General features: G+C 51.4%; 9 protein-coding genes across 9 annotated transcripts; 6 read left to right on the forward strand and 3 right to left on the reverse strand.

The window, feature by feature from the left end:
* The first annotated feature begins 2,603 nt into the window (after positions 1-2,603).
* Positions 2,604-3,480, forward strand: B0I36DRAFT_437054 (uncharacterized protein). The gene is made up of 3 exons (XM_046162880.1): positions 2,604-2,722; positions 2,791-2,849; positions 2,899-3,480. Exons 1-3 carry the CDS (start codon positions 2,720-2,722, stop codon positions 3,191-3,193), a joined length of 357 nt encoding a protein of 118 aa, XP_046003890.1. The 5' UTR covers positions 2,604-2,719; the 3' UTR covers positions 3,194-3,480.
* B0I36DRAFT_60540 (uncharacterized protein) lies at positions 3,065-3,919 on the forward strand. Its single transcript, XM_046163086.1, has 2 exons — positions 3,065-3,480; positions 3,537-3,919. Exons 1-2 carry the CDS (start codon positions 3,178-3,180, stop codon positions 3,819-3,821), a joined length of 588 nt encoding a protein of 195 aa, XP_046003891.1. The 5' UTR covers positions 3,065-3,177; the 3' UTR covers positions 3,822-3,919.
* Positions 3,920-4,097: 178 nt separating this feature from the next.
* Positions 4,098-6,333, forward strand: B0I36DRAFT_300581 (NACHT domain-containing protein; the record flags this gene model as incomplete). Its single annotated transcript, XM_046152027.1, has 2 exons — positions 4,098-5,612; positions 5,659-6,333. The coding sequence occupies 2 exons, from the start codon at positions 4,098-4,100 to the stop codon at positions 6,331-6,333; spliced, it is 2,190 nt and encodes a 729-aa protein (XP_046003892.1).
* A 1,737-nt stretch (positions 6,334-8,070) lies between these two features.
* Positions 8,071-9,080, reverse strand: B0I36DRAFT_356729 (uncharacterized protein; the record flags this gene model as incomplete). Its single annotated transcript, XM_046157669.1, has 4 exons — positions 8,071-8,291; positions 8,367-8,440; positions 8,650-8,719; positions 8,849-9,080. The coding sequence occupies 4 exons, from the start codon at positions 9,078-9,080 to the stop codon at positions 8,071-8,073; spliced, it is 597 nt and encodes a 198-aa protein (XP_046003893.1).
* A 2,370-nt stretch (positions 9,081-11,450) lies between these two features.
* B0I36DRAFT_356730 (uncharacterized protein) lies at positions 11,451-12,707 on the reverse strand (the record flags this gene model as incomplete). The annotated part of the gene is made up of 3 exons (XM_046157670.1): positions 11,451-11,751; positions 11,997-12,118; positions 12,618-12,707. 3 exons carry the CDS (start codon positions 12,705-12,707, stop codon positions 11,451-11,453), a joined length of 513 nt encoding a protein of 170 aa, XP_046003894.1.
* Positions 12,382-15,438, forward strand: B0I36DRAFT_300586 (CHAT domain-containing protein; the record flags this gene model as incomplete). The annotated part of the gene is made up of 2 exons (XM_046152028.1): positions 12,382-12,555; positions 12,621-15,438. The coding sequence occupies exon 2, from the start codon at positions 12,664-12,666 to the stop codon at positions 15,436-15,438; it is 2,775 nt and encodes a 924-aa protein (XP_046003895.1). The 5' UTR covers positions 12,382-12,555; positions 12,621-12,663.
* A 457-nt stretch (positions 15,439-15,895) lies between these two features.
* Positions 15,896-16,337, forward strand: B0I36DRAFT_356732 (uncharacterized protein; the record flags this gene model as incomplete). The annotated part of the gene is made up of 2 exons (XM_046157671.1): positions 15,896-16,112; positions 16,252-16,337. The coding sequence occupies 2 exons, from the start codon at positions 15,896-15,898 to the stop codon at positions 16,335-16,337; spliced, it is 303 nt and encodes a 100-aa protein (XP_046003896.1).
* Positions 16,338-18,782: 2,445 nt separating this feature from the next.
* Positions 18,783-19,613, reverse strand: B0I36DRAFT_257881 (velvet factor-domain-containing protein; the record flags this gene model as incomplete). Its single annotated transcript, XM_046151046.1, has 2 exons — positions 18,783-19,441; positions 19,490-19,613. Coding segments are annotated over 2 exons (783 nt in total), but the record flags the coding sequence as incomplete, so codon positions are not given.
* Positions 19,614-21,966: 2,353 nt separating this feature from the next.
* Positions 21,967-23,330, forward strand: B0I36DRAFT_356734 (uncharacterized protein; the record flags this gene model as incomplete). Its single annotated transcript, XM_046157672.1, has 2 exons — positions 21,967-22,518; positions 22,614-23,330. 2 exons carry the CDS (start codon positions 21,967-21,969, stop codon positions 23,328-23,330), a joined length of 1,269 nt encoding a protein of 422 aa, XP_046003898.1.
* Positions 23,331-23,360: the final 30 nt, after the last annotated feature.

A 23,360-nucleotide genomic window follows, 5' to 3' on the forward strand; every position in this document is an offset into this window, starting at 1 on the left:
CACGTAAGCCATTAACTTATGCACCGAATCGACGAAGCACTGCCCAACTGTTGGGAAAAGAGTGCCGATACAGCCAATTACACTGTTCAAGTTCACAAGCCACGAATTGGCATTACGGAGAAATTATCAAACTAACGTTAGACGTATCACACAACCGGAGTGACCACACAACCGGAGTGACCACTCTCCCTAACCACGTATAACAACATGTAAGTTAATTCAACCACAAACAAAAAAAACAATTCAATTCAATCAGAGTCCGATTCATCAGACAATTATACATCGTTTTCACATGTTCGCGCATTATGGCCGGCTTCTCCACAGACACCACAGCGGCGCGCACGTGTTTCAGTCCTCCTCGTACGACCATCTTTCCGACGCGATTCTTCTTGTAACTGACTATCCACCTCCTTTTGGTGTAAGATATCTTGTCCATCGGATACTCGGAGTGTTTTTCTACCCTTGAGTTGTTTTTTTTTCGTACGGCGACGTTTGCTTAATATCTCATTTCCCTTTCGAAGTTCGTCAACCTCTTTTTGTAGTAACGCAATCTGTAAAGCCATTCGCTTCGCACCCTTTGCAATTGAATTGTAACCTTCGACAATTGAAGTTGGGGAGCTATTTTGATGTCGTACGAGTCGGCTTCTCATATATTCGGTTTGGGAATCCATCTCGATCGGGTTAGAAGGCGTCTTTGGTTCCCAAGGTTGAGGAAGCCCGGACGATGACCCTGGCGGTGTTGGAGTATGTAACTTCACATCTAGCTGCGAGATCACATGTTCTGGGTCGTACGGCACTAGTCCCGCCCCTCGAAAACCTCCTCGGATGTTTTGTTCAGTCATAGTCTCTATAAATGCGGCATAGAAGGCTGGGAAAAAGTCTTCCTTTGAGATGTGGGTAATATGCGCCCGCATTAGATCCTCAATATATTTACCGTACGACCTTTTCAATGGACGAAAACAACCGACATCGAGAGGCTGGAGCTTATGGGACGAATGGGCCGGCATGCAAAGTGTGATAATATTATGCTCTTGACAGTAAAGCTCGAAAATTGTCGAGTGGTGGCTTCCATGGCCATCAAGGATAAGAAGTCGAAATCCGCCTTTCGTACGAGCCTTGGTATGCTCATTAAAATGCTGAGCCCATTCTAAGCCTTTCTCATTTGTAGTCCAACCGTTTTCAGTGACAGAGACTACCCAGTCGGGCGGCATTGGGGTGTTTTCGTACCAAGACGAGAGGTGAACTTTCCCCGCAACGATGATGAAAGGCGGAACTGCGTAGCCGTACGACCCGACTGCCTGGATGACTGTAATCCACTCACGATTTCCTTGCTGTACTGCTCTTGGTTTTCCACGTCGATCGGATGTTGTAACAACATATTCAGACGAGATCTGGCCCAGTACAAACCCAGTCTCGTCGAAGTTGTAAATATCCTCCTCACAGATACCATATTTCGCGATTGTATTCCGTACGAGTAAAAAAACCACGCGCGATACGCGTCTGGATCTTCGCATCGAACCCTCTGATAATCGATTCTTCGATTTGGACGCGTAAAAAGCGATGGTTGTCGTCGTACGAAGTTTGAAGCCCAGTTCTTCCCGACGCGTCCCCCGTTGCGTAACTCGAGGATCCGATCTGCCATATCTTGCACACCACTCAAGCGGGGAGGAAACCATCGCGATGCTAACTCAGTTGTATATCGTACGATTTCCTCTTCTTCGGAATCGGAAAGTTTTCGACAATTCGCAGAGATATCGTGGCGGGAGTGCGCGCCGTGTTTTCGCTTACGGAGTGTTGTGTATGGGACTTCGTACGCAATTGCGGTTTTTCGAATAGATAATTTGGGGTTGTTTTGGAGCGCGTAAAGCGCGAGAACCATTTGGCTTTCTTTCCATTGGCCTACCAATTTTTTGGTGGAGAAAATGAGGGGAAAAGATGGTCTGAACAAAATTTAATTGAATTGGTCACTCCGCTTGTGTGGTCACTCCGCTTGTGTGATACGTCTAACTTTACTGTATTGTACAACTCCCATTGTACGTACGGTAATAGGGCTAAAATCGTACTGTACAAGGCCACATCCCTACCAGCCAGAGCAAAAGCATGTCGGCACGGGATTTGCCGTGTCCAGACTTTGCTACCCTGGTCAAGCTCGGAATGGCTTGGTCAGTGGTTGGACGGTGTGCCTCAGCCGCACCACACCAGTACAGGGTTATTCCACTTGCGTAGTGTAGTCTCCTGTCAAGTTGGAGGCTGACGAGGCCGCAGAAGCTTCCGAACCAGCTGCTAACCGCACCTACAATACGCTAGCGTGTTTGATGCGGAGCAGAACCTTCAGCCACAGTCGTAGGGTGGTGTGGTCGCGCCATTTCCTGGCCATAAACCAAGAACATTCCTAGTTACTTTACAGAGGCAACCTCTCGGACCCCTCACTGCTTTCTCTGCGCCTATGTTCCTACACTTTTACACAGCCAAGGTGGCAACTCCGCCAAGAGTCCGGGGCTGTGTACGCGACAGATCTGAATATCCACTTTCTGTCCGCTAATTGACCTCGTCTCAAGCACCGCTATATCATCCCCCGGTGGCCCTGTAAATTTCTTCGAGATAAATTGTTAGTTATACCTGAGCTTTCGCAGAACAGCAGGCGCTGCGTGAAATCCTCGCGTGTGGGCCCCGTCATCCCGTCTTTCTTGACGCACAGCTTAGAAGCGAGAGATCCACGATGGTTAGTCATTCCTGGTTGTCAGTAGAGCGCCAACCCCTCGTTCAGTTGCTTAAACTGTCTCGATCTAGCCACTGCGACAACTCTTTCCAAACCCAGAAGATACCGCGGATGATACAGCCAAAGTTGAGTATGTAGACTTCCTTCAATCAACCAATTTACTTGCTCACCTGTGGCAGCGTGTTTGCCATCCACGGACTGAATCCGCGGAGTAAGAGCGATGTAGATCATGCCTGGGATACATGGCGCACCCCTTCTGGTGCCAGCGGGCGCTTGTGGCTCCGCGATGATCTTCCCCGCTACCTTCCAGGCGCGCGAATCTTCCTATACGAGTACAACGCGACGGCCGTGTACGGCAAGGATCGGGACACGTTTGTCGGCAAGGCGAACGAGCTCCTCGAAGCTATTCGCATCAAGAGGATCGATCAGACAAGACGATACTCCTGCTGGGGCACAGCATGGGTGGGCTGCTGATCAAGCAGGCACTGATCAACGCACATAACAACCTAAAGTATACGCCTATCAAGGATGCCACCTCGGGTCTGGCCTTCTTTGCCACACCGCACAATGGTGGAGACTGGAAGCTGGTGAGCCTGGGCGGCCTCGCGGCGAAGATAGCCACGTCGGCAGGATTTCAGAAGGGCGACGACGTGCTGGAGACGCTGAAGGCAGGCAGCATCTTCTCGGACATTATGCAAGAACACTGGAGGCACCAGCTCCTGAGATACGACATTATCTCGTTCTGGGGATCTCAAGATGGAGTATGTGTGCCTCATCTCTGAGGCTAGGGCTGGCGATGCTGACTTGGAATCGACAGGTTGTTCCCAAGGAAAGCGCACGGTTGAGCCTTCCCGGCGACCGCGAGAATGTTGTGAAGTTGAACGCAGACCACTCCACCGTCTGCAAATTTGGAGACGCCCAGGCGGACAAGGACAATTTCGAGCTGGTGCAGGTCAACATTTTCGACATATACAACAGTGCTTTGAAGAACAGTGAGTTGAAGCCGACTCCTAGTGCAGTGCCTCAGAAGAAGGATGAAGAGGCCAATGAGACAGAGGATATGCTGCAGAAGAGGTTCGCGAAACTGGGACAGCGTTCATAACGATGGGCCACACAAGTGTGTGATCAGGATCTTCGCGTGTGCAATAAAATGTCATGTAGCAGCATCCATACCGTTTCGAAATATCTTTTTACAACCTGCCTTCAGGATTGAGGCTGACCCTTTGATAGATGATTCACGAGGTGGGAGATCCGGTTCAGGAGGCGCGAGACGAGAGATTGGTAAGCATCCGTGGCTTCAGATGCGCTTCCCAATCAGCTGGGGCAGAGGCTGACCAGTTTTTCCTGATATGTTTTCTTGGTTACAGGCGAGGATACAATGAGCGAAGCAGCCAAGCAATGTATTGCCGACTTGCACGTTACCAATCCTCGCCATGACAAGAGGCGCATCGAGGAAACCAAGGGCAGCCTACTTAGGGACGCCTACTTCTGGGTACTCGACAACCCCGAACTCCATCAGTGGCGCGACAATGCCGACCAGCGACTACTCTGGGTCAAAGGCGATCCAGGCAAGGGCAAGACCATGCTGCTCTGCGGAATCATCAATGAACTCGAGAGGATGCGCAACGAGGGACAAACTCTATCCTACTTTTTCTTCCAGGCCACCGACAAGCGCATCAATACTGCGACGGCTGCATTACGCAGCCTGATCGACATGCTCCTCGAGAAGGACGCCTCCCTCGTTTCTTACATGGAAAAGCAGCACGCAGCCGCCGGCAGAGCCCTCTTCGAAGACACCAATAGCTGGCAGGCGCTATGCGAAATCTTCGACAGCATTCTCCAGGATCCCAAACTTCATGGAGTTATCCTTGTGGTCGACGCTCTGGACGAGTGTTTGCAAGGTCTGCCAGTGTTCCTCGATCTGGTGGTCAGGACCTCGCAAACAACCACAGCGAAATGGCTCATTTCAAGCCGTAATTGGCCTCAGATTGAGGAACCATTACGCGAAGTAGCCCACAGGTTGTCGCTCGAGGTCAATGAAAAATCGGTCGCAAAAGCCGTAGACACATACATCGAGCACAAAGTATCCAAGCTCGCACGACGCAAGGGTTACCGCGAGAATCTCGCTAAGGAAGTACAACAATATCTGTCGTCGAAAGCAGATGGCACGTTTCTCTGGGTTGCCTTGGTATGTCAAGAACTCGAGAAGACTCGCCAAGCAAACGCGTTACAGAAAGTGAAGTCTTTCCCCCCGGGCCTTGATGCTCTATATCGACGAATGATGGAGCAAATTATGGCCTCAGAGGATACCGAACCCTGTACGCAGGTTCTTGCGGTTATAGCAACGACCTATCGGCCACCGTCGCTTCCCGAGCTGATGACTTTGACCGGAGAGTCCTCGGATATAGGGACCAATTGCGAATCGCTACAGGAGATCATCAGCCTCTGCGGCTCGTTCCTCACTATTCGTGAAGATAAGGTGTACTTTGTCCACCAGTCGGCAAAGGACTTCTTGATGAAGTCGCACGCGGTCGTTCTCTTCCCCCAAGGAGAGCCATCTGTCCACAGCCACATCCTCCAGAGCTCTATCGAGGCTACGTCCAGCATACTGAAGCGCGACAACTACAATCTACGCGATCCAGGCTTCCCAATCGAGGAAATCAAGCCGCCGATGCCTGACCCACTCTCGACAGTCGGGTACTGCTGTGTTTACTGGGTCAATCATTTGGTGGATGCCATTAAAGATCAGGTTGAAGGCAGCAGCGCGCGCGACGGCGGATTAGCAGACAGCTTCTTGCGGAATAAAGCTCTGTATTGGATTGAGGCGTTGAGTCTACTACGTGGCATCTCAGATAGCATCGTTGCATTAGAGGCTCTCAAACGGTGCATTCGGGTATGTTTTTATGTGCCCTTTTGCACGTCAACACTACTGACCCGAGCAGGATTGTCCGAGTGCTTCAGATCTTCAGACAATAGTTGCTGACGTGTACCGTCTTCTACGAGGCTTTCGCCCGGCGCTCGAGAGCCGACCACTACAATGTTACGCCTCGGCACTCGTTTTCAGTCCTGCCAAAAGTTTGGTTCGGAAGCTGTTTCACGGCGAGTTCCCGGATTGGGTCACGTGCAAACCGGAGTTATCGGAGAAGTGGAGCGCATGTGAGGCGACACTCGAGGGTCATACTGACTCGGTCCGGGCGGCAGCCTTCTCCCCAGACGGTCGCCGCGTTGTCTCGGCATCGGACGATAAGACAGTCAAGCTGTGGGATGCGGCTACGGCCACGTGCGAGGCGACATACGAAGTTGGTGCTGATGGCTCTTTGTCATTAAACACGACTGACACATATTTATATACCGGTGTTCAAGTACTCCGTGTCGGAAATGACGTGGAATACATATTGGATCTATATCCAAATATGTCCGTCATGGCCGGCCGCCAACGCTATGGTATCAGTTCGGATGGTGCATGGATTTTGAGGGATTCGCAGCCGGTCCTCTGGCTTCATCCAGAGCTCCGATCGCGAGTTGTTAGGTGGGCCACAGTGGATGCAGATACGAAATTGGTTATTGCATGCTCGACTGGCCGCATTTTTATCCTACATTTCACCTCTATCTAGAAACACGTAGATCATAATTGGCGCCTTTGACTATCCTTTGACCATTTGCCTTAAGCAGAGCTGGGCTTAGATTGCCTTTCTGATGTATCGTAGCTTAGTTTCCGAGAATATACAGTATGTCTTGTTTAGTCATTTGTAAGATTCTTGCCATAAAATGAAGATGGAATAGGCTTCACTCAGCAGTAAGCTTAGATCATATTGTACATCTCATCCGACATCAGTATTTGAACCAACTTCGATCAAGGAGAACATCTCTGTATGATTTGATTATCCGTACGAATTGGATCACGAGTATGAGCCACACAATAGCCGTGGACGCGCTGCTAGTAGTCGCGAAATTAGCTGGGAAACCCTTCCTAAGGCAAGAGCTTCGTGTGAGAAAGCCGTACTTGGTTAGACAAAACAACTCTCCCCTGTGCCCATGCCAAAATGACAGGAAGGTCACTTAAGATGAAAACACCTCATAAGACCCGGTCAAAGCTAACTTCGACTGTAGAGTAGAAATTCATTTGGAAAAACAGGTCCAAAGAAGCTAGGGGAGTGCTTCTAAGGAATGCTCTCCAGGCATCGCCCTGTTTATGCAATGAGTGAATCCTGCCTGCAGCCTGAAATGGCTGTCCTGACTGCCCCACCTACCTGCAGGTAGCTTTGTTTGCGGCTCCATGCACTTGGCATTGCAAAGACAAGGCGGACCGTGCGCAGAGAGAGTGACGTTAAGCGAAAGTGGACACCGATTTCGAATTCGACTGTACAACGGGTTGGCGAAAATGGATTCATCATTGCGGATGATGTGAACTGTCTTATATACGCCACCTTGATCAACGATGAGATTACACTCTCAGAAGATCGCCCTTTGCCCTCTGGAGAGCAGTTTGTGTATGTCGAAGTTCCCCACGATAGCGATACTATATATACCGCGCTGAATGCTAAGTGGGGGGGGATCAAGGGTATCCAAGAGTGGTGCTTGAAGCGACACGGGCCCAGTGACAACCGCTCAGAGCCTTCCAGGAATACGAAAGACTTATTCAATAAAGCAACTTACTCGATTCTGTGGGTGAAAGGATGGTCCCGCTGGAAAATATCATATCCCATCCAGTCGAAGCTATACAGACTGAAGCTTCCTCCCAAGCGAACTCTTTTTCAAACGCGGACTACATTCGTGCATACAAAATAGCCTGCAAAACTAAGTTGTATGCCATAAGCGAGATCGTTAGGTTGTTAGATCACCAAATCACTCTACTTTAAGCCCCGAGATTTCAGTGATAAACTTCGTTCAGTTTTTAATAAGCGAAGGCAATCCTTGGTCCAAGTGTGCAGGTGCTGACTGTCTCATTCCCCTACTTCACACAGTGCTACATCAATCTTACGGGCCTTGACGTCCTTGAAAAATCGCTCTTCGAACCCTGAAACCGTCTTAATCAGATCCTAGAAGCTCATGTTGAATTTCGTGTCCTGATATTACGAGTCTTTCTGGTCGAGCGTGACAACCCGCACCAACCAGGGATTGTTTGGGCTCTGAGACGGCATAAACAAGGCCCCATAATCAGGCCAAAGACAAGGACGGGTCTGCGAAGGAAACAGAGAATAGTTAGGTGAGCAGGAAGGTTTAGTCATTCTAGTTGTGAAAGCCGTCTCTTGGCGAGCGGATCTAAGTCAGACTGGACGAGTTTCAGGTCATCCCTCTCTCACGGACCGAGGCAATGCGGAGTACACGGTCCGGTCGCTCCAGCCATGATTCTATTTGCAGGTGCTTATGAGCACGGCCACGCTGTGCGGAAAGGAGCAGAGGTTGCGGAGGCAGCGCAGCGAAGGTGCTGTTACTCCTGCTGGATTTGCTATTTTCCCTGCTCCGCCGTGGGCGCAGGCACTGGACAGGACACCTCTCGCCAACGGGAGCACGCGAGCCACACACGTATTGTAGACTGTGAATATGTTGGCACCCATCATAATAGGAAAAACTACAAACTGTGCGGTACTGTCTAGCTAAGAAGCATCCACAATTATTGACTGCTTGGCGGTGAATAAATAGTTACCGTGGTCCAAGGCGGCTTTAGTTGATACTCGGCGATCGCGTGTGGACATTACCCTTCGGGGAGCTTGAGACACACTAAATGCGTTGATCACCGTTGAGGATAATCGCATGGGATACAGCGTAGAAGGACGAGATGTTGCTTGTCGGTAAGTGCGAAGCGGACGCCCTTTCCGGTGGGATCTCCTTGGAGACTCCTGTGCCTTATGTTATTGAGCCTACTACTTAACCTAAAGCCGGTCTACAACCCTGCTCGCCAAGTTGACAAGTTTGAGCGGACTGTTTACATTAACTCTCTGCTACCCTTGCCCGTAACCTTACGAAACACCTTGGCCTTGCCGTCGCCCACATGTGATACTGGAGATGTTCTATAATAGCAGTCGAAGTACTTCGCGTAGCTGATAACGGTTTAACTACTACACAACTCTCTCGGCACAAATACCTACCCTGCAGCCACAAGATGCGCTTAAGCGACGCTAAAAATACCTTTCTCGCTGTGATGACTCTCTCCCGAAGTATCTCTGCTGTTCGCACTATTAAAAGCGAGAGCAGTCAAAGTACGGACCAGATTCTGGGCTTTGACTCTAACCAGACATTTGCCGAGACCAATGTAGGCAATGACTATCCGGGCTTTAACAACACGTGTGAGAAGTGGCATATCGAGGTTGACTCGGAGCTGGAAGAGATCTTCTTCGTGGCTGTATGCCTGAGCGACCATACTTTGCTTCCTGGGACGAGATTGTGCTCGCAGATCGAGCTGACCCAGTAAGCTGCACGTCCTCGGTCCAACAGAATACACATATGACAACTGACATAAATCCTTTAAAAGATGCTATTACGAGTACGAAGGCTGGCTTTTTCCCATCGTACATGGCCAAGGCAGCGTTGCCGTGAGGCAGGGACGAGATCAATATCGTCATTGGTCCCCGAAACCTTGCCACAAGATCTCCCTGATCAAAGTGGGAGATCCTGATGACAAGAGGCAAGGTCATCACTTCGATTGGGCGTGCCAAGATGGGCCATACAGGGGCGTGCTACCATCTGGATACAGGTCCTTGCAGAACGACCTCGGTAAGTATCCACATTCCCATATGTCTGTTATACCTGCGGACGAAAGGTACGCAAATACCACGTTTCCTCGATCTGCTCCGTTGCATCATGTAGAAAAATCCATGTTGTGCTACGCAGATCGGATTCTATTCGGAGCGTGAGATATCTAAGCGCGGGGTGAGAGGATCGAGATCTAATGATCCGAGATACATCAGCCTACCAGGTCAATGATTACGATAGGCTAACTGAGTGTTCAACAAAGCCCTCACTATAGGCAATGATGCAGGCATACTCAGCTGCCCTTACGCTGGTCAGACAGGAACCATCAGCACCCGTTGTCGTGCTTGATCGAACAAGGTGCGATCACTCAGAGACACTTTATCTCCTATTCAATACAAGATGAAGCAACTCCGCCAGAAGGGGCATCGCTTTGCTGCCTCCGTTGCTTTTCCCCCTCTCTGATCCACCTGCTAGCTGAGAAATTTACCCCGTATATAGATCAATGAAATCTCTTAGAGCGCGAGGATTGACTACCCGAGAGAGGAGCAAAACTTAGGTGAACAGAGCGCAGGGAGTATTCGTAGACCAATGTTACTACCTTGCTACTGAAGCCATGAGCCTCAGTTCTATCCCTCGTGCATGAGTATACTCAATCAATCATACAGGACTGATCGAAGGTTACCGCGGCGAAAACTTTGTTAAATTTCGCTTAGGTGATGTCAAATGCCGCATATCACTGCGAGGTGAACCTGCTAGCAAATACTATCTCCTTGAACTTCCCAGGGCACGCTAGTACTAGTCTATATAGGCCCGACGAGCTCTTCCTCTAGCCGCACTATGACCTCTTGAGTAGCCGCACTTCTGCGAACTCCACTGGTTCGCTCGAGCTCCGAGCCCAGGGCAAGCCGCCCATGGCCCGAGCACCGAGAATCTCTTTATTGATCAAGTTGTCGATAGTACCGCAAATGGAGAGTGTCGTGCCAAGCGAAGCCGATGGCCCCCTGAACTATCTGCCGCATGATTTCTGAATCACTTAGATAAGTCATCAGGCTGTCGCAACTGGCCCTGAATGTAGTACGGCTCTAGAGTAGTGTCCCAGCGACACGACCATCAAAACGCTACAGGGAATGAAATCACTCTGCCGGGAACCCTAGAAATGCGGACGAGTTGATCCTCTGTGGCTGAGTTGTATGTAATTCGCCTTTTGGAAAAGAGATTTCAGTGTCAATGATTCGGATATTCTCTGCTCCATGACAGGTCTTGGTCCGGATAATCACCTTGGAGAAGTCCGATAGATAGCACATAATAGCTTCGAAGTCTAAACTGTCGCCGAAAGCTTAAAGACGGCTTCGCCTCATTAACGGCTTAGTATAGATGCTTCCGCCAAGTATCAAAATCACGGACCCTACAAACTTACCTGAACCTCGCCTCTTCTCCACGTACCTGAATTTCACCTCGCAGGTAGTGCGCGTCCCCAGTAGTGCGCGTCGCAGGTCAGCACAAGGGGACCCCGCGCACGGCCATTGACTATAGCCCCGCCCCCGGTACTGGAGCGCACTACCGCCCGGAATGATGGGCAGTGCCAGTCCCCAGGCGCCTGCAGTAGTACGATCAGGTGAGGCCTGCTTTGAACACTAATTTTTTCACAGTAAAAGTCCTGGTTCCCCAACACACCCAGTGAAGGCCCCCGCCCCCAAAGCTCCGCCCCCGCCATGCTGTCCTGTGCCGTCAACCCTTTTAGGAGCCCTGGATAATACCACCACCTTCAAGCCAGAGAGTTTCTTTGCTATCCGCGGCCAAGCGCCTTCTTGACCAAGTCTGGACCAGGCGTCCTGCCGCAGACCGGGCCGCCCCTCCTGCCCCTTCTCCCACCCGCCGCCGTACTGCCTCGTTGCCCGACATCACCCAGCCTTTCAAGAAACCACGGCTAGAGGATCCATCTCCATTCCCTTTCATCTCAGCGCATACCGCAGCGGCACACGACCAGGCAGGCGTTATCACCCCGTGACAGCGCGTCACACTGGGGAAAGTGTGGCAGCTAAGGCAGATTGCAGAAATTCGGGCCATTGGATGCCCAGTCATAGTGCAGCACGACTTCGCGACCCCAGCGAAGGGCCACGGCCTTCAGGGCGACGAGACAGTTAGACTTGACCTGGGCCGCGTGGGTGGCGATGCCGAAGTAGCGCTCCCATTCGTCGCACTCGGCGGTATTGTCGATCTTCTTGTTGCGGCCGGTCGGCAATGGTGTCCTGGCTTTGGCCTTCTCCTGCTTTTTGTTTTCGTACCCGCGACAGACAGCCGACATGACGTCGTCGTAGGCGGCGATCAGAATCTGTAGCCTGGTATCAGAGCTTTTAGTCTTTGCTGGGTGCTTAGGAAGGGGAGGATCCCGGATTCTTGGATTTGAAGAGGTCCGGACGTCGCATTCCGGTGGGAAAGCAGTGATGTCCGGCTGGAGGCCCTGGACGAGAAGGAGCTCCTCCGGGACCTGGCACCGTTTCCGTCATGTCCTGAGAATGTGTATTTCGGACTGGCCGAGACCTACAGGTTGGCCTGATGAGTGGAAATGGCCTGCGGACCCTACCTCGATTCCGGACGACGAGCAGACAATTCCGACTTTCTGGCAGGTGCACGAACATGAACAAACGTCTGGGACCAGCGTACGCGCGGCAGCCAATAGGCATCGAGATAGCAGTCCCAGTGATCCTACAGAAAATGACAAATTGCACCAGGTTAGAGCATGTGGCGACCCTGCACCGGTGGATTTGCGAGGAGTTACAAATCTAACTCTGGAGCCTTGCTGACAAGTGACAAAACAGCACGCGCTGACTGTCGGCTGAAAGTCTAAGACGAGCCATGACGCTGCTATGACGAGGTGGCCCCCATCCTAGAAGCTAAGTTTCTCCAAAGGGTGGTTACAGTACAACGAATGCAGATTCTGCCAGCTGAAAGCTGAGTGCGCCAAGCCACGAAGATGCCAAGTCAGCATTGAGTGTCAGCAGTTACGAATGGCAATTAAGAATGTGATAGCTCGCCGCATGTGGGTGCGTGGCTCGGGCGTGATTCTAGGCAGGGCAGAGGTCGAATCTTCCACTCATTCGACACCAGGGCCGATTCTATTCTAGATTTTAAAGCTTCGAAGGGTGGGTGACAAGTTTCCTCCCTGGCAAAGACTTCGGACTACTAACGAGCCGCTTCGAAATACCAGGACAACCAGTTCTCTAGGCCACAGATACTCACGGACTACAAAGATGGCAGATCTCGAGGAAGCGATCCAAGTAGGGCAAGAAGCCATCAATGCCGCCCCTCTAGATCATCCGGACCGGGCTATATTATTGAACAACCTCGGAATTCGTCTAGGGGATAGATACTCATGGACCGGAGCGATGGCAGACCTCGAGGAGGCTATTTGTCTGACGCGGGAAGCTATCGAGGCCACCCCACTAGATCATCCGGACCGGGCTGGATGGTTGAGCAACCTCGGAAATCATCTAGGTGACAGATACTCACGGACTGCAGAGATGGCAGACCTCGGGGAAGCCATTCACATGATACGGGAAGCCATCGATGGCACGCCGCTAAATCATCCGAACCGGGCTGGGTTCTTGATCAACCTCGGAAATCATCTAGGCCGTAGATACTCACGGACTGCAGAGATGGCAGACCTCGAGGAAGCGATCCAAGTAGAGCAAGAAATCATCGATGCCGCCCCGCTAGATCATCCGGACCGGGCTACGTTCTTGAACAACCTCGGAACTCATCTAAGCGACAGGTACTCGCGGACTGCAGAGATAGCAGACGTCGAGGAAGTGATCCGAGTAGGACGAGAAGCCATCGATGGCACCCCGTCAGATCATCCGAACCGGACTATGTTCTTGAACAACCTTGGAGTTCGTCTAGGCCGTAGATACTCACGGACTGCAGAGATGGCAGACCTCGAGGGAGCCATTCGTGTGACACGGGAAGCCATCGATGCCACCCCGCTGGACAATCGAGATCGGGCAGGATTCTTGAACAACCTCGGACCTCTCCTAAGTGACAGGTACTCGCGGACTGCAGAGATAGCAGACCTCGAGGAAGCAATCCGAGTAGGACGAGAAGCCATCGATGGCACCCCGTCAGATCATCCGAACCGGACTATGTTCTTGAACAACCTTGGAGTTCGTCTAGGCGCTAGATACTCGCGGAACGGAGCGATGGCAGACCTCGAGGAAGCGATCCAAGTAGGACGAGAAGCCATCGATGCCACCCCGTCAGATCATCCGAACCGGGCTGGATGGCTGAACAACCTCGGAATTTGTCTAAGCGACAGGTTCTCGCGGAACGGAGCGATGGCAGACCTCGAGGAAGGCAAGGAACGCTTCGTCGCTGCCTTGCGTCAGTCCGCCTCCGCTGTGAGCATGCGTGTCGCAGCCGGCCGTCATCTTCTGACATCCCCAGCTATACTTCAAGATCGACAAGCATACGCCATTGCCAAAACGACGATCGACTTGATTCCTTTATTGACCCCCCGTTCTCTGCAGAACTCAGACCAGCGGCACCTCCTCTCCGTGGCTGTCGGACTCTCGTCGGACGCGACAGCCATTGCTCTGCATGCCAACAGAGGCCCTGCTGCTGCTATCGAACTGCTTGAGACTGGTCGTGGTGTCATCGCGGGAGCCCTCTTCGAGCAATCCGACCTTGCCGCTCTCGAACGCGAGCATCCCGACCTGGTACGTTCCTTTATCGACGTGCGAGATCAACTGGACGCACCGGCGTCGGCTCGTTCCCTCGCTGCCGAGCGCCCCACTCTGGCCGCAGAGACGGAAGGCGATCGGCGCCGCGACGCTGGACCCCGGCTTGCCGCTCTCCTCGAGACGATCCGTTCCAAGTCCGGTTTTGAGCGATTCCTCCTCTCCGCATCGGAAGCCGATATGCTGGAGGCTGCGCGGCACGGCCCGATCGTCGACCTGAACGTGAGCTCGTATCGCTGCGATGCCTTGGTCATTGAGCAGTCCGGCATCCGATTGCTGGAGCTGCCACACCTCTCCCGAGAGGCGCTCAACGACCATGTCCGGGAACTTAGAACTCTTGACACGCTTGGGTGGCTCTGGGATGCCATCGTCTGTCCCATTCTTAATGCTCTAGGCTTTACTGGACCTCCTTCGGACAGTCAGTGGCCGCACGTGTGGTGGGTCCCCACCGGCCCACTGACCCGGTTTCCACTCCATGCAGCGGGACACCATCTAAGGCGCACCGGCGAGACGGCGGTCGACAGAGTCGTCTCATCGTACGCCTCGTCCGTCAAGGCGATCATACATAGTCGGCGACGGCCACAGCACGCGCCGGAAGCCGGAGAGTCCCGAAATGCCGTTGTCGTTGCCATGCAGAACACGCCAAAACAGGAACCGCTCAAGCATGCAAGCGACGAGGTTGATGCCGTAGTAGCTGTTTGCGAGTCGGTGGGATTGCCGCACGCCCGGCCTCGACCGTACAAGGCCGACGTGGCCTCGGCCTTGGAGGCCTGCAAGATGTTCCACTTTGCTGGCCACGGCAGCACGCATCCCACGGAACCGCTGGAGAGCCAGCTGCTCCTGGATGATTGGGATCGGAAGCCATTCACGGTGGCGAGCCTCCTGGAGACGAACCTTACCTCGAAGCCGCCATTCCTCGCGTACCTCTCGGCATGCGGGACTGGTCAGATCCTGGATGAGGGGTCTGTTGACGAGAGCATCCATCTGGCCAATGCTTGCCAGCTTGCGGGGTTCCGTCATGTAGTGGGCACGCTTTGGAGCGTAAATGACGGGTTATGTGTGGACATGGCGAGAATGACGTACGAGTTTCTGCGGGATGAGGGTATCCGGGATGAAACCGTAAGCCGGGGGCTTCACCGAGCGATGAGGACGCTCCGAGACCAGTGGGTGGAGGTCGAGGATGCCGGACGCGGAAAGTCACGGTCATCGGGAGCGGACAGGGACGCTGAATTGAGACAAGGGTCGGAGCCGAGGCGGCCGCTCTGGGTTCCTTATGTTCACTTTGGCGTTTGATATTGAATGTCATACAACATTTGACTTCTCGCCATGTGTGAGAAACCAGGCTTGCGCGCAATCCTTCCAAGGTAACGTGTTGGAACCATTTTTACCCATCGCTCTTGCTGAAGGCGATTACGCCGACTTTGCACAATGATGTTCTCAAGGCAGGCTTGTAGAATACTCCATTTTGCGGGGGCTAGTTACATTTGACGCTGCCTCCACAAAGATGTTTTAACTCATAGAGGAATGGGAACCAACCGTTAACTGTAGAGGCCATCCGTGACCACATCAAGAGAACTCGCAGTTTCTGGTGACAGCCTGCTCCCTGGATGCTGGATAAAGGAAAATCCGTTTCGAGCACAGGTTACACGCACCTACCAATAGAATCCGTGCGCGCCCCACCCCATTTTTGACGCGTCGTGATCCCGCCATCCACAACAACAACTTCAATCGACGATTGTACGCGCCCACGATGTCCAAATTGCGCGAGTTCGGTACCATTGTATCCGGCAATCGTCAGAAATGCCAGGATTTCACTCCCGAACAGCGTGCCTTTATACTTGGCGCAGCAGGCGCTGGCGCAAAACACGCCGAGATCGCGGAGGCACTTGGCACCAAACGGCAGCGAGTCGGCGAGCAAATCATGAAGGCTACTAAACGACGACAGCTTGCTTCAAAACCCCGTCAAGGTGCGAAACCACTATTCCGAGGCCGGGCAATTCGACAGGCCTATCGTTGGGCCCGAGGCTCCCCGAGGGCTACGTGGAAAGAGGCTAGAAGCCATTTTCAGTGCAAATACAGTATACCAACTCTTCGCCGTTTTTTCAGGCAGACCCTCCTCAAGAAATGGCGCGCCGCCTGCCGCATCGAACTCACGAAAGAAGACGCCGCCGAACGGTACCAATTCTGCCTAGATTATGGCCGTGGCTATCGCGCACGATACCTTCAAAGAACCCTATTTTCTGACGAATGTACTGTCCAGAATCGACCAGATAAAAAATCAGAATGGGTCCTCCGTTTGTCAAATGAGAGGTACCGCGAGGACCTCGTGAACCCGCAGGTTCATGTGAAGGCACGAATCTCCATAATGGTGTGGGCAATGATTTGGCAACGCGGCGGAGAGGCCGGTTTAAGTCCTCTGATCTTTGTCGAGCCCGATCCAGATGCTCCGCGCGGCGGAGCGTCCGCAAAGAGCTATCTTCAGGTGCTTGAGGAAGGATTGCTCCCGCTCTATGAGGCTGGAGACCCGTTCATGCAGGACAACGCCGGGATTCATCGTGCCACGGCTTCGACGGAGTGGCTCGAATCTCACGGCATTTGGACTATTGACTGGCCAGCTCACTCGCCAGATCTCAACCCCATTGAGCATGTATGGCAGCTTTTGAAGCGTCAAATCTATAGACAGGAACCTCACTTCCATTATATGAAGCGCAATATCTCCGATATTGAACGGGCTAAAGAGATAATTCAATCCGCGTGGGCAGAGATCCCAGAACGCAAGGTACGCGCACTACTACAGTCAGTGCCACGGCGTATTAAGGCCTGCCGAGATGCACATGGCTGGTACACCAAGTATTAAAGCGCAGAAGCTGCAGATTACGGGGATACCCTCATTTAATCGAATAGACACTGTTTCGCTATATAAATCCGATTACAAGTTGGTCACTTCGTAATGGTGGTGCTTCAGATGTGGGCTACGCACGGACTCTTTTGGTAGTGCAGTGTAGGTCAGCTTTCACCTTGGCCAGGTCGAAGTCGGGCTCCAGATCAAGACGATGGCCGTGAGATGGCACGATTAGATCCTCCTTCATACTTCCTACGCTGGAGCAAGGATGGCGAGACAGTTTTCTATGGAGACTCATATGACCCTAGATTTACCAGTAAATTCTATTTCTGATTGAGGCCTTTCCTAAGCTTCCCTTACTTCTGTATGACAAAATCACTCGTCTGCGCTTTATCTGTAAGTACTGTGGATGAGAGTGTCCGGGATTGGCTTAGTAGACCCGTTCCCAAGATCATCTTTGCTGCTTATACAACCATCGACGAGCTGCAAGAGCTCGCTTGATGTCTTCGCGTAGAGTTTTGCCCATCCATCGTTTAAGGCTCTTGAGCTCCAGATGTCTAAGGCGGCAGCAAAGGGGCTCTGGGCAATTTCCAACTTTTAGAGTCGGCACAGCAAGTGTATGCCTCTATTATCGAGGGTGATCGAGGTGTGAGGCTTGCTGTGGTGCGAACCTTCCATAATCGCCCCATATTACTCTATAGGAAGGAGACACGCGCCTTCTCAAAGGATCTCCATGCACCAATAGACGACTTTCTCCTCCGTGGCCGCTGTAGTGGCTCTGGGAAATAGGACCTAGAGTGTACAAGATGATAGATCGAGAATTTGTTATGCTCAAGGTTCATTGGACAGCTGTATGTTTCGCTTGAGTCCTTGTAACTAGTCAGGTACAGGATTCAGGCTAAGTAATTGCCTGGGAATGTCGAACCGCAATGCCACATTTTGCCTCTAAAGTGCACTACTAGGCTAGTCTTCAAGGCTCATCCCTCCCAGCTATTCAAGGACCCCATCTGTCATAGGCTGCAGCTTAGACTCAATTGTGCAACCTGGAAGTCTGAGACCGTCCTATAGAGGGAGGTCCCACTGTAGCCATGAAATGGGCGTAGTGGACGTAAGGCACCAAGGCCTTCCTGCGCCATTGCTTCATCAAGGAAACTAGTATTATGGAGGAACACTGAAACCCAGAGATCCGTGGCTGGTCCTGCAAATAGAATAGTACATGGCTTTCTCTCTTCTTGACTCCATTTCATCTATAGAATCATTAGCGTAAGCGCAGTTTCTGCCATAAGGGACATACCTTAGAGCGTTTTGGCAACAGAAGAGTTTTCGAGTTTAGAGACCTTAAATTTTCCCTCAAAGCATGTTCTGCTACTGCCTGGAAAATTCTGTGATTTGAGAATACTCAAAACACAAACAGCCATAGCACTGATTCAGTGCCGTATGAGGTTGGAGACCAGATGAAGAAGGCGCTTCTGATTGGGTAGGCTGAGTAAGTTATTTAACTACATGATATAAATCTACTGTCGGATCGGTTAGGATAGAGGATGCGGCTGTCTGGCGCCTGTTATTCTATTGAACAGGACCATATGTTCTTGGCAGAGCTTTACACCAGCGATGAACTTCCATAATCCCAGCTTCATGTCATTCATTCTCAGCTCACGTAAAAATGTCTGATCACCACTGCGGGAGGCATTCTCCAGAGAATTTGCGAGGATAACTTGACAATGCTGATGAGCTGAACTTACTGGTTATGCAGGTTAACTCGCCACGCTGCCGGGAGCTGGACATTCAGCCGTCATCAACAAATTGAAGTGCCTCGGTTAGTGACGGAAGAGATGGTCGTGAGGTGATGAACGACTGATCGGTTCTCGACCAAGCGGTGGCGGCCACTGATGCGAGTGGATCCTGCTTGAGACCCAGCTTTTCTCATTGCACGAAGGTCGCTGCGAATACGGATGCGTATGCCTTGCTCAGCCAAGACCCAACTAAGGCCAGTGCTGTATGTGAAGCCTTTAAAACGCTTTGGCGGTACAACTGAGAAAGCTGCTGACGATATGGATTGTCTGTGGGAGAAATAATTATTGCTCTCGATGTCTACATGGTCGCTTTCTCCCAAAAGAGCATCTCTGTCCATGTCTAACATTTGCTGCTCGTATAAGTCGAATTTCAGAAAATATTGGCCCTCGAACTGAACCGAAAGATCGTCAAATACGAAGTAGTAAGCTGGTTCTGGTTGATTTAGGAAAGAGCTACCAGCAACTGTTGTTCCAAGGATAGCTGCAGTTTTCTTCGCTATCAGCAGTCTACCACCTTGCTGAACTCCTTCTATTGAGGCATAGGCGAAGAATTGCGCAAGATACATAGGCGTAATATCTTGTACATAGTCCATGTTATCCCCTTCAAAAATTCTCAGCTGCAAGACTGGAGGCGGGTCAATTGGACGACGGTCAGCCACGGCTGAGTAAATTAGTAACAATTCTCGCAGGGGGCTTACGTCTCAAATACCTGAAGGTCCCGATCCAGCAGCTCTCCCAATGCTCGGTTGTTGAATGATCCGAAAGAAATACCAGAGGCGTCTTCCATCTTTCGTTAAGCGATGCAGGTCCATCTTCTCGGATTGATTTCCAACCAACTCCAACGACTTTGTGGGAATTGTATGTTGAAGCAATGCTAGGAAGAATCTAACGATTTATATTCCCGCTCCCAGTAAGGTACCGAAGGGGTATGTTACACTAGACCAATCGAACGTGAGCCGTATCCGGACACAGTGGTACGCGCATAGAACCTCATGCATGCTGTAGCTGTGTAAATTGAAAGAACTTCCTAAAACAAATTAGCTGGAAGGAGTGACTTCCATATATAGGTGCAAGCCTCGCCATTGATGATTACCCGTGTCTCTTGGTTTGGTACGACCTCAGGATTCCCCTATCACAGTGCATTCCGTTGATAATGGTGGAGAAGATGACGAGGGCCCCCAAACCAACAAGTAACAGCACTAGCAGGCATTGTTCCAATTGGCCAAGTATTGAAAGCTCCACCACAAGCAATCACATCATATCACCAACAGTCAGGTCACGCGCCATCCGACAGTCTCAACCCGATTTTAAGTTCCTAGGGTCGCCGAAATGCCATACTGTAGCTCATTCTACCCATGTCGCGCGCTCCAGCGCCTTCCTCATTTTGCGCCGCCTGTAGAGCGCTAAGCTCCTTCTTCGTCCCAACTTGAGAATACTATTCTCCACAAATAACAACCTCCTATCTCATGCGCCTCACTCCGACAATGCCCAGATCCCCAGCAGTTGGTGACGTCCTCTCGCAGGGGCAGGACAAGATGTCCGGGTGGAGTTCAGCCTGAGCCTCAGGTTGGGAACAGCGACCGAGTTTAGTAAAATAGTTCAAACCTTTCCTTGGAGGAAGAGGGCTGGAGAGAGAGGGACGGCTTAGTGATGGTCGAAGGTTCACAATAGGGCGTGTCCAGGCCAGAGTATCCCTGTGGGAGGAACGTCGCTATTTCTGGCAGAACAAAGTCTTAATTGGGCGCTGCGGTGGTCCCCTAACCAATGACAAAGGCTAGGGTATTCAGCGCTAGTTACCTGCACGATAATGCGGGGATAGTGGGCTAGCGGCTACTATGCATCTACTATTGGTTAGTCGACAGAACTTAACCTTTGTAAGGAGATCGTACACTCCTAGTAGAGCCAATACCCAAGGGGGTGAATCATGCCTCTTGGGTTCGATTTTCTGGTGAATTGAGGTTGACTAAACTTTTGGTTGTTCTAAATATGGCATAGTAAGAAGGTAGCGATAATGATTAGAAAATACCCCCAGAACGGATACAACGCTGTTGTTTTCAATCAACGCTGTAAATCTTGCAATGGGCTCGGCGCAATAGACCTCGATGAGGGATCATACCTTGAATGAGTCGCATATAGGCTTAAGGTCTGGTTAGGGGTTCCGACCGAGCGTCAATGATTAGAAGGAGCGCAAGTCTACTGTACTACCTCAGAAGCATGCAAGGTGATCAACCATATACCTATTGCACCCAGAACCAAAAGTTTTAGGTAGCCTCAATTCACTAGAAAATCGAAGCTCAGATGCATGATTCAAACCCCCTTCGCTTATTGCCCTTGCCAAGAATGTATGTGTCACGATCCGGCCTCCGGGGGTCAATCCGTCTGACCGGGCGGTTGGGGTTTATGTTCTGAGAAGGTAGGTAACGCCTGCGCAATACTGACTCCGTACTGTCGTGATCTCTGGGGTTGTCGTTCGTGTCTCTTGGGAGAGATATCACACTTGGATCAATTGAGTGACTAGGTCAAGTGAAGGGTAAGGGCGATACTTAGATTGATCGCTGAAGTACAAAGGTAACGACTGTCTGGCCAGGAGATCCTCCATCTATATATCCTTTGTCCTTCATCGTGTGTTTCCATCTTTGCGACGATTCGTCGTCGCAACGCCGATTGTGGTTCGTCGTACTTGCGACAGTAGTCTGTCGCAGTGCCGACAACCTTGGGCTTCTGAACCTGCGAATATGTACTCTAGCAGGATCAGACGGGCACACCAGACGAGCCCAGCTACCTGACCATCATTCACAAGCAGTTTGTGTCCAGTTGGCGCGTGTCTGCCATACAACAGGGGTGGGGGCGCTCGGGCCATTGGACTCATTCCGAACCCCAAGCTTGGACACAAACTTACAGTTAGGGTTAACCCCCCCGGCCATTCGGGCTACCCCAATCTTCCCATAAGGTTCAGGTAAGTGAAGGAGAGAGCTGGTAGAAAGATTCGACGATTCCGCGTCACCGATCGAGAAAGAAGACCTGGACAAGAAGATTGCAAAATTACAGGACACCAGGCCGCTAACACGAACACATAATGCAGAATTCCAGCGACTTATTGGTGAGCACCAAATGCTGACCCAAAACCGCTCGAAGAGCTCGAGCATGATATATGCCCTTTTCGCACCTTGCTTTTCTGGGCGCAAAATGCTTGAAAAGGTGGACTCGAATTTGTTTGTATTCGGACGGAAATTTCAGAACGATATCGCGGATTTTGTCATCGCCCCTTCTGGGAGGTCGACAATCAGCCGTGCCCACTTCGGCATCTGCGGCGATGAATTCGGCTACTACATACAGAAACTTGGGCCCAACTCATTTCGGGTCAATGGTATCGAGCTTCTGGACAATTCAACCAAGCTTGGACTAAACGTGCACGTTGCGAACGTGGTCGAAGTTGACAGTATTCGGCTGGAAGTATTATGCTGCCGCTCCCAAGTCTTCCACTCCGACCCCCCGCCCCAACGTAGTGAAGTCTCTCGTTCTCTGGGCGAGCAGGCATGCACGACTATCTTGGGCGAACCCAGCCGTTTCAATACCCAGCGTAAAGACGACCTCTGGTATTATCCACACGAACTCGCACAGCCAAACATGGCTGTTGCAATAGCTCCGTGGACACGACAACAATTCCTAGTCTCAACCCACAAGTCCGCCGATTACAATAGAATGAAGTCGTCGATACGCTCCCTGCAAGCTTTGAAAGTGAGTGCTCTTTCTCCGGCGGTTAACTGGAAGCTGACCTTTTCAGAATCTTGATGAGTTCATGGTTCCTTAAAAACCTCATCAAATGCGACAAGCTTTTCATATCGTTAACACCTCTTCGCACGAATACTGTCTCCGTGAGTCGAGACTTGAGAAATGAAAAAGACAAAGGCTGCCAGGGCATGGCGAGGAGAGTTTTCTGGGGCCTATTCCGCACAGTCCTCAAGCTCCACGGTTTAAACTGCATTCATGGTAATCTCAATGCAGACAACGTCTACATCAGCCGGGACGCCAGGTCCCCAAACATCTTCATCGGAGGCTTCTGCGGCTCGCATGCACCATCCAGACACCCAACGACGATAACCGACTGCTGGGACATTTTCAAGTTGACCCACCGAATACTCGGTAAGGGCTCGCTTGCGCATAGACAAGCTGACAAACTACTGCAAATATATCGTACCCCTGAGCCAAAGAGTTGGGGTTTGACGGTTGCAGACGTCTGCGGGCTACTCAAGGTCGACAAGGGACAAGTCCGCGACATCTGGTCATCGCTGAGCGTGTCTCGCGAATTCGATTTGGAGGTTACGGATAGTGCAGTTCTTGCTCACCGGGCGGAGACCTATTTCCTCCATCAAACCGGAGCTCAAACTGGAAACTGGAAACTCAGAAAACATGTGCCTCGTGCGCTCAATCTTGCTCCGCCACAAGAGAAGTGCAATAGGGGTTTTACTGAGCCGTCCATCAAGCTAGAGGATCTAGCTCACGCCGCTCGTCACCTTTCTCGCAAGTACGAAGTCCCGAACTCGGTTTAGGGCGTATTACTGGAGCCATGGTCTATTCCG

This window comes from Microdochium trichocladiopsis, assembly GCF_020744255.1.
Source record: "Microdochium trichocladiopsis strain MPI-CAGE-CH-0230 chromosome Unknown B0I36scaffold_19, whole genome shotgun sequence".
In the NCBI taxonomy this organism is placed as follows: domain Eukaryota; kingdom Fungi; phylum Ascomycota; class Sordariomycetes; order Xylariales; family Microdochiaceae; genus Microdochium; species Microdochium trichocladiopsis.

Bases quoted from the DNA above. Each gene is read 5' to 3' on its own strand.
- B0I36DRAFT_437054 (XM_046162880.1), top strand. The intron at 2,850-2,898 runs GTATGTAGACTT...CACCTGTGGCAG, and splicing joins GATGATACAGCCAAAGTTGA to CGTGTTTGCCATCCACGGAC.
- B0I36DRAFT_60540 (XM_046163086.1), top strand. From the start codon at position 3,178: ATGGGTGGGCTGCTGATCAAGCAGGCACTGATCAACGCACATAACAAC. The intron at 3,481-3,536 runs GTATGTGTGCCT...TGGAATCGACAG, and splicing joins TCTGGGGATCTCAAGATGGA to GTTGTTCCCAAGGAAAGCGC.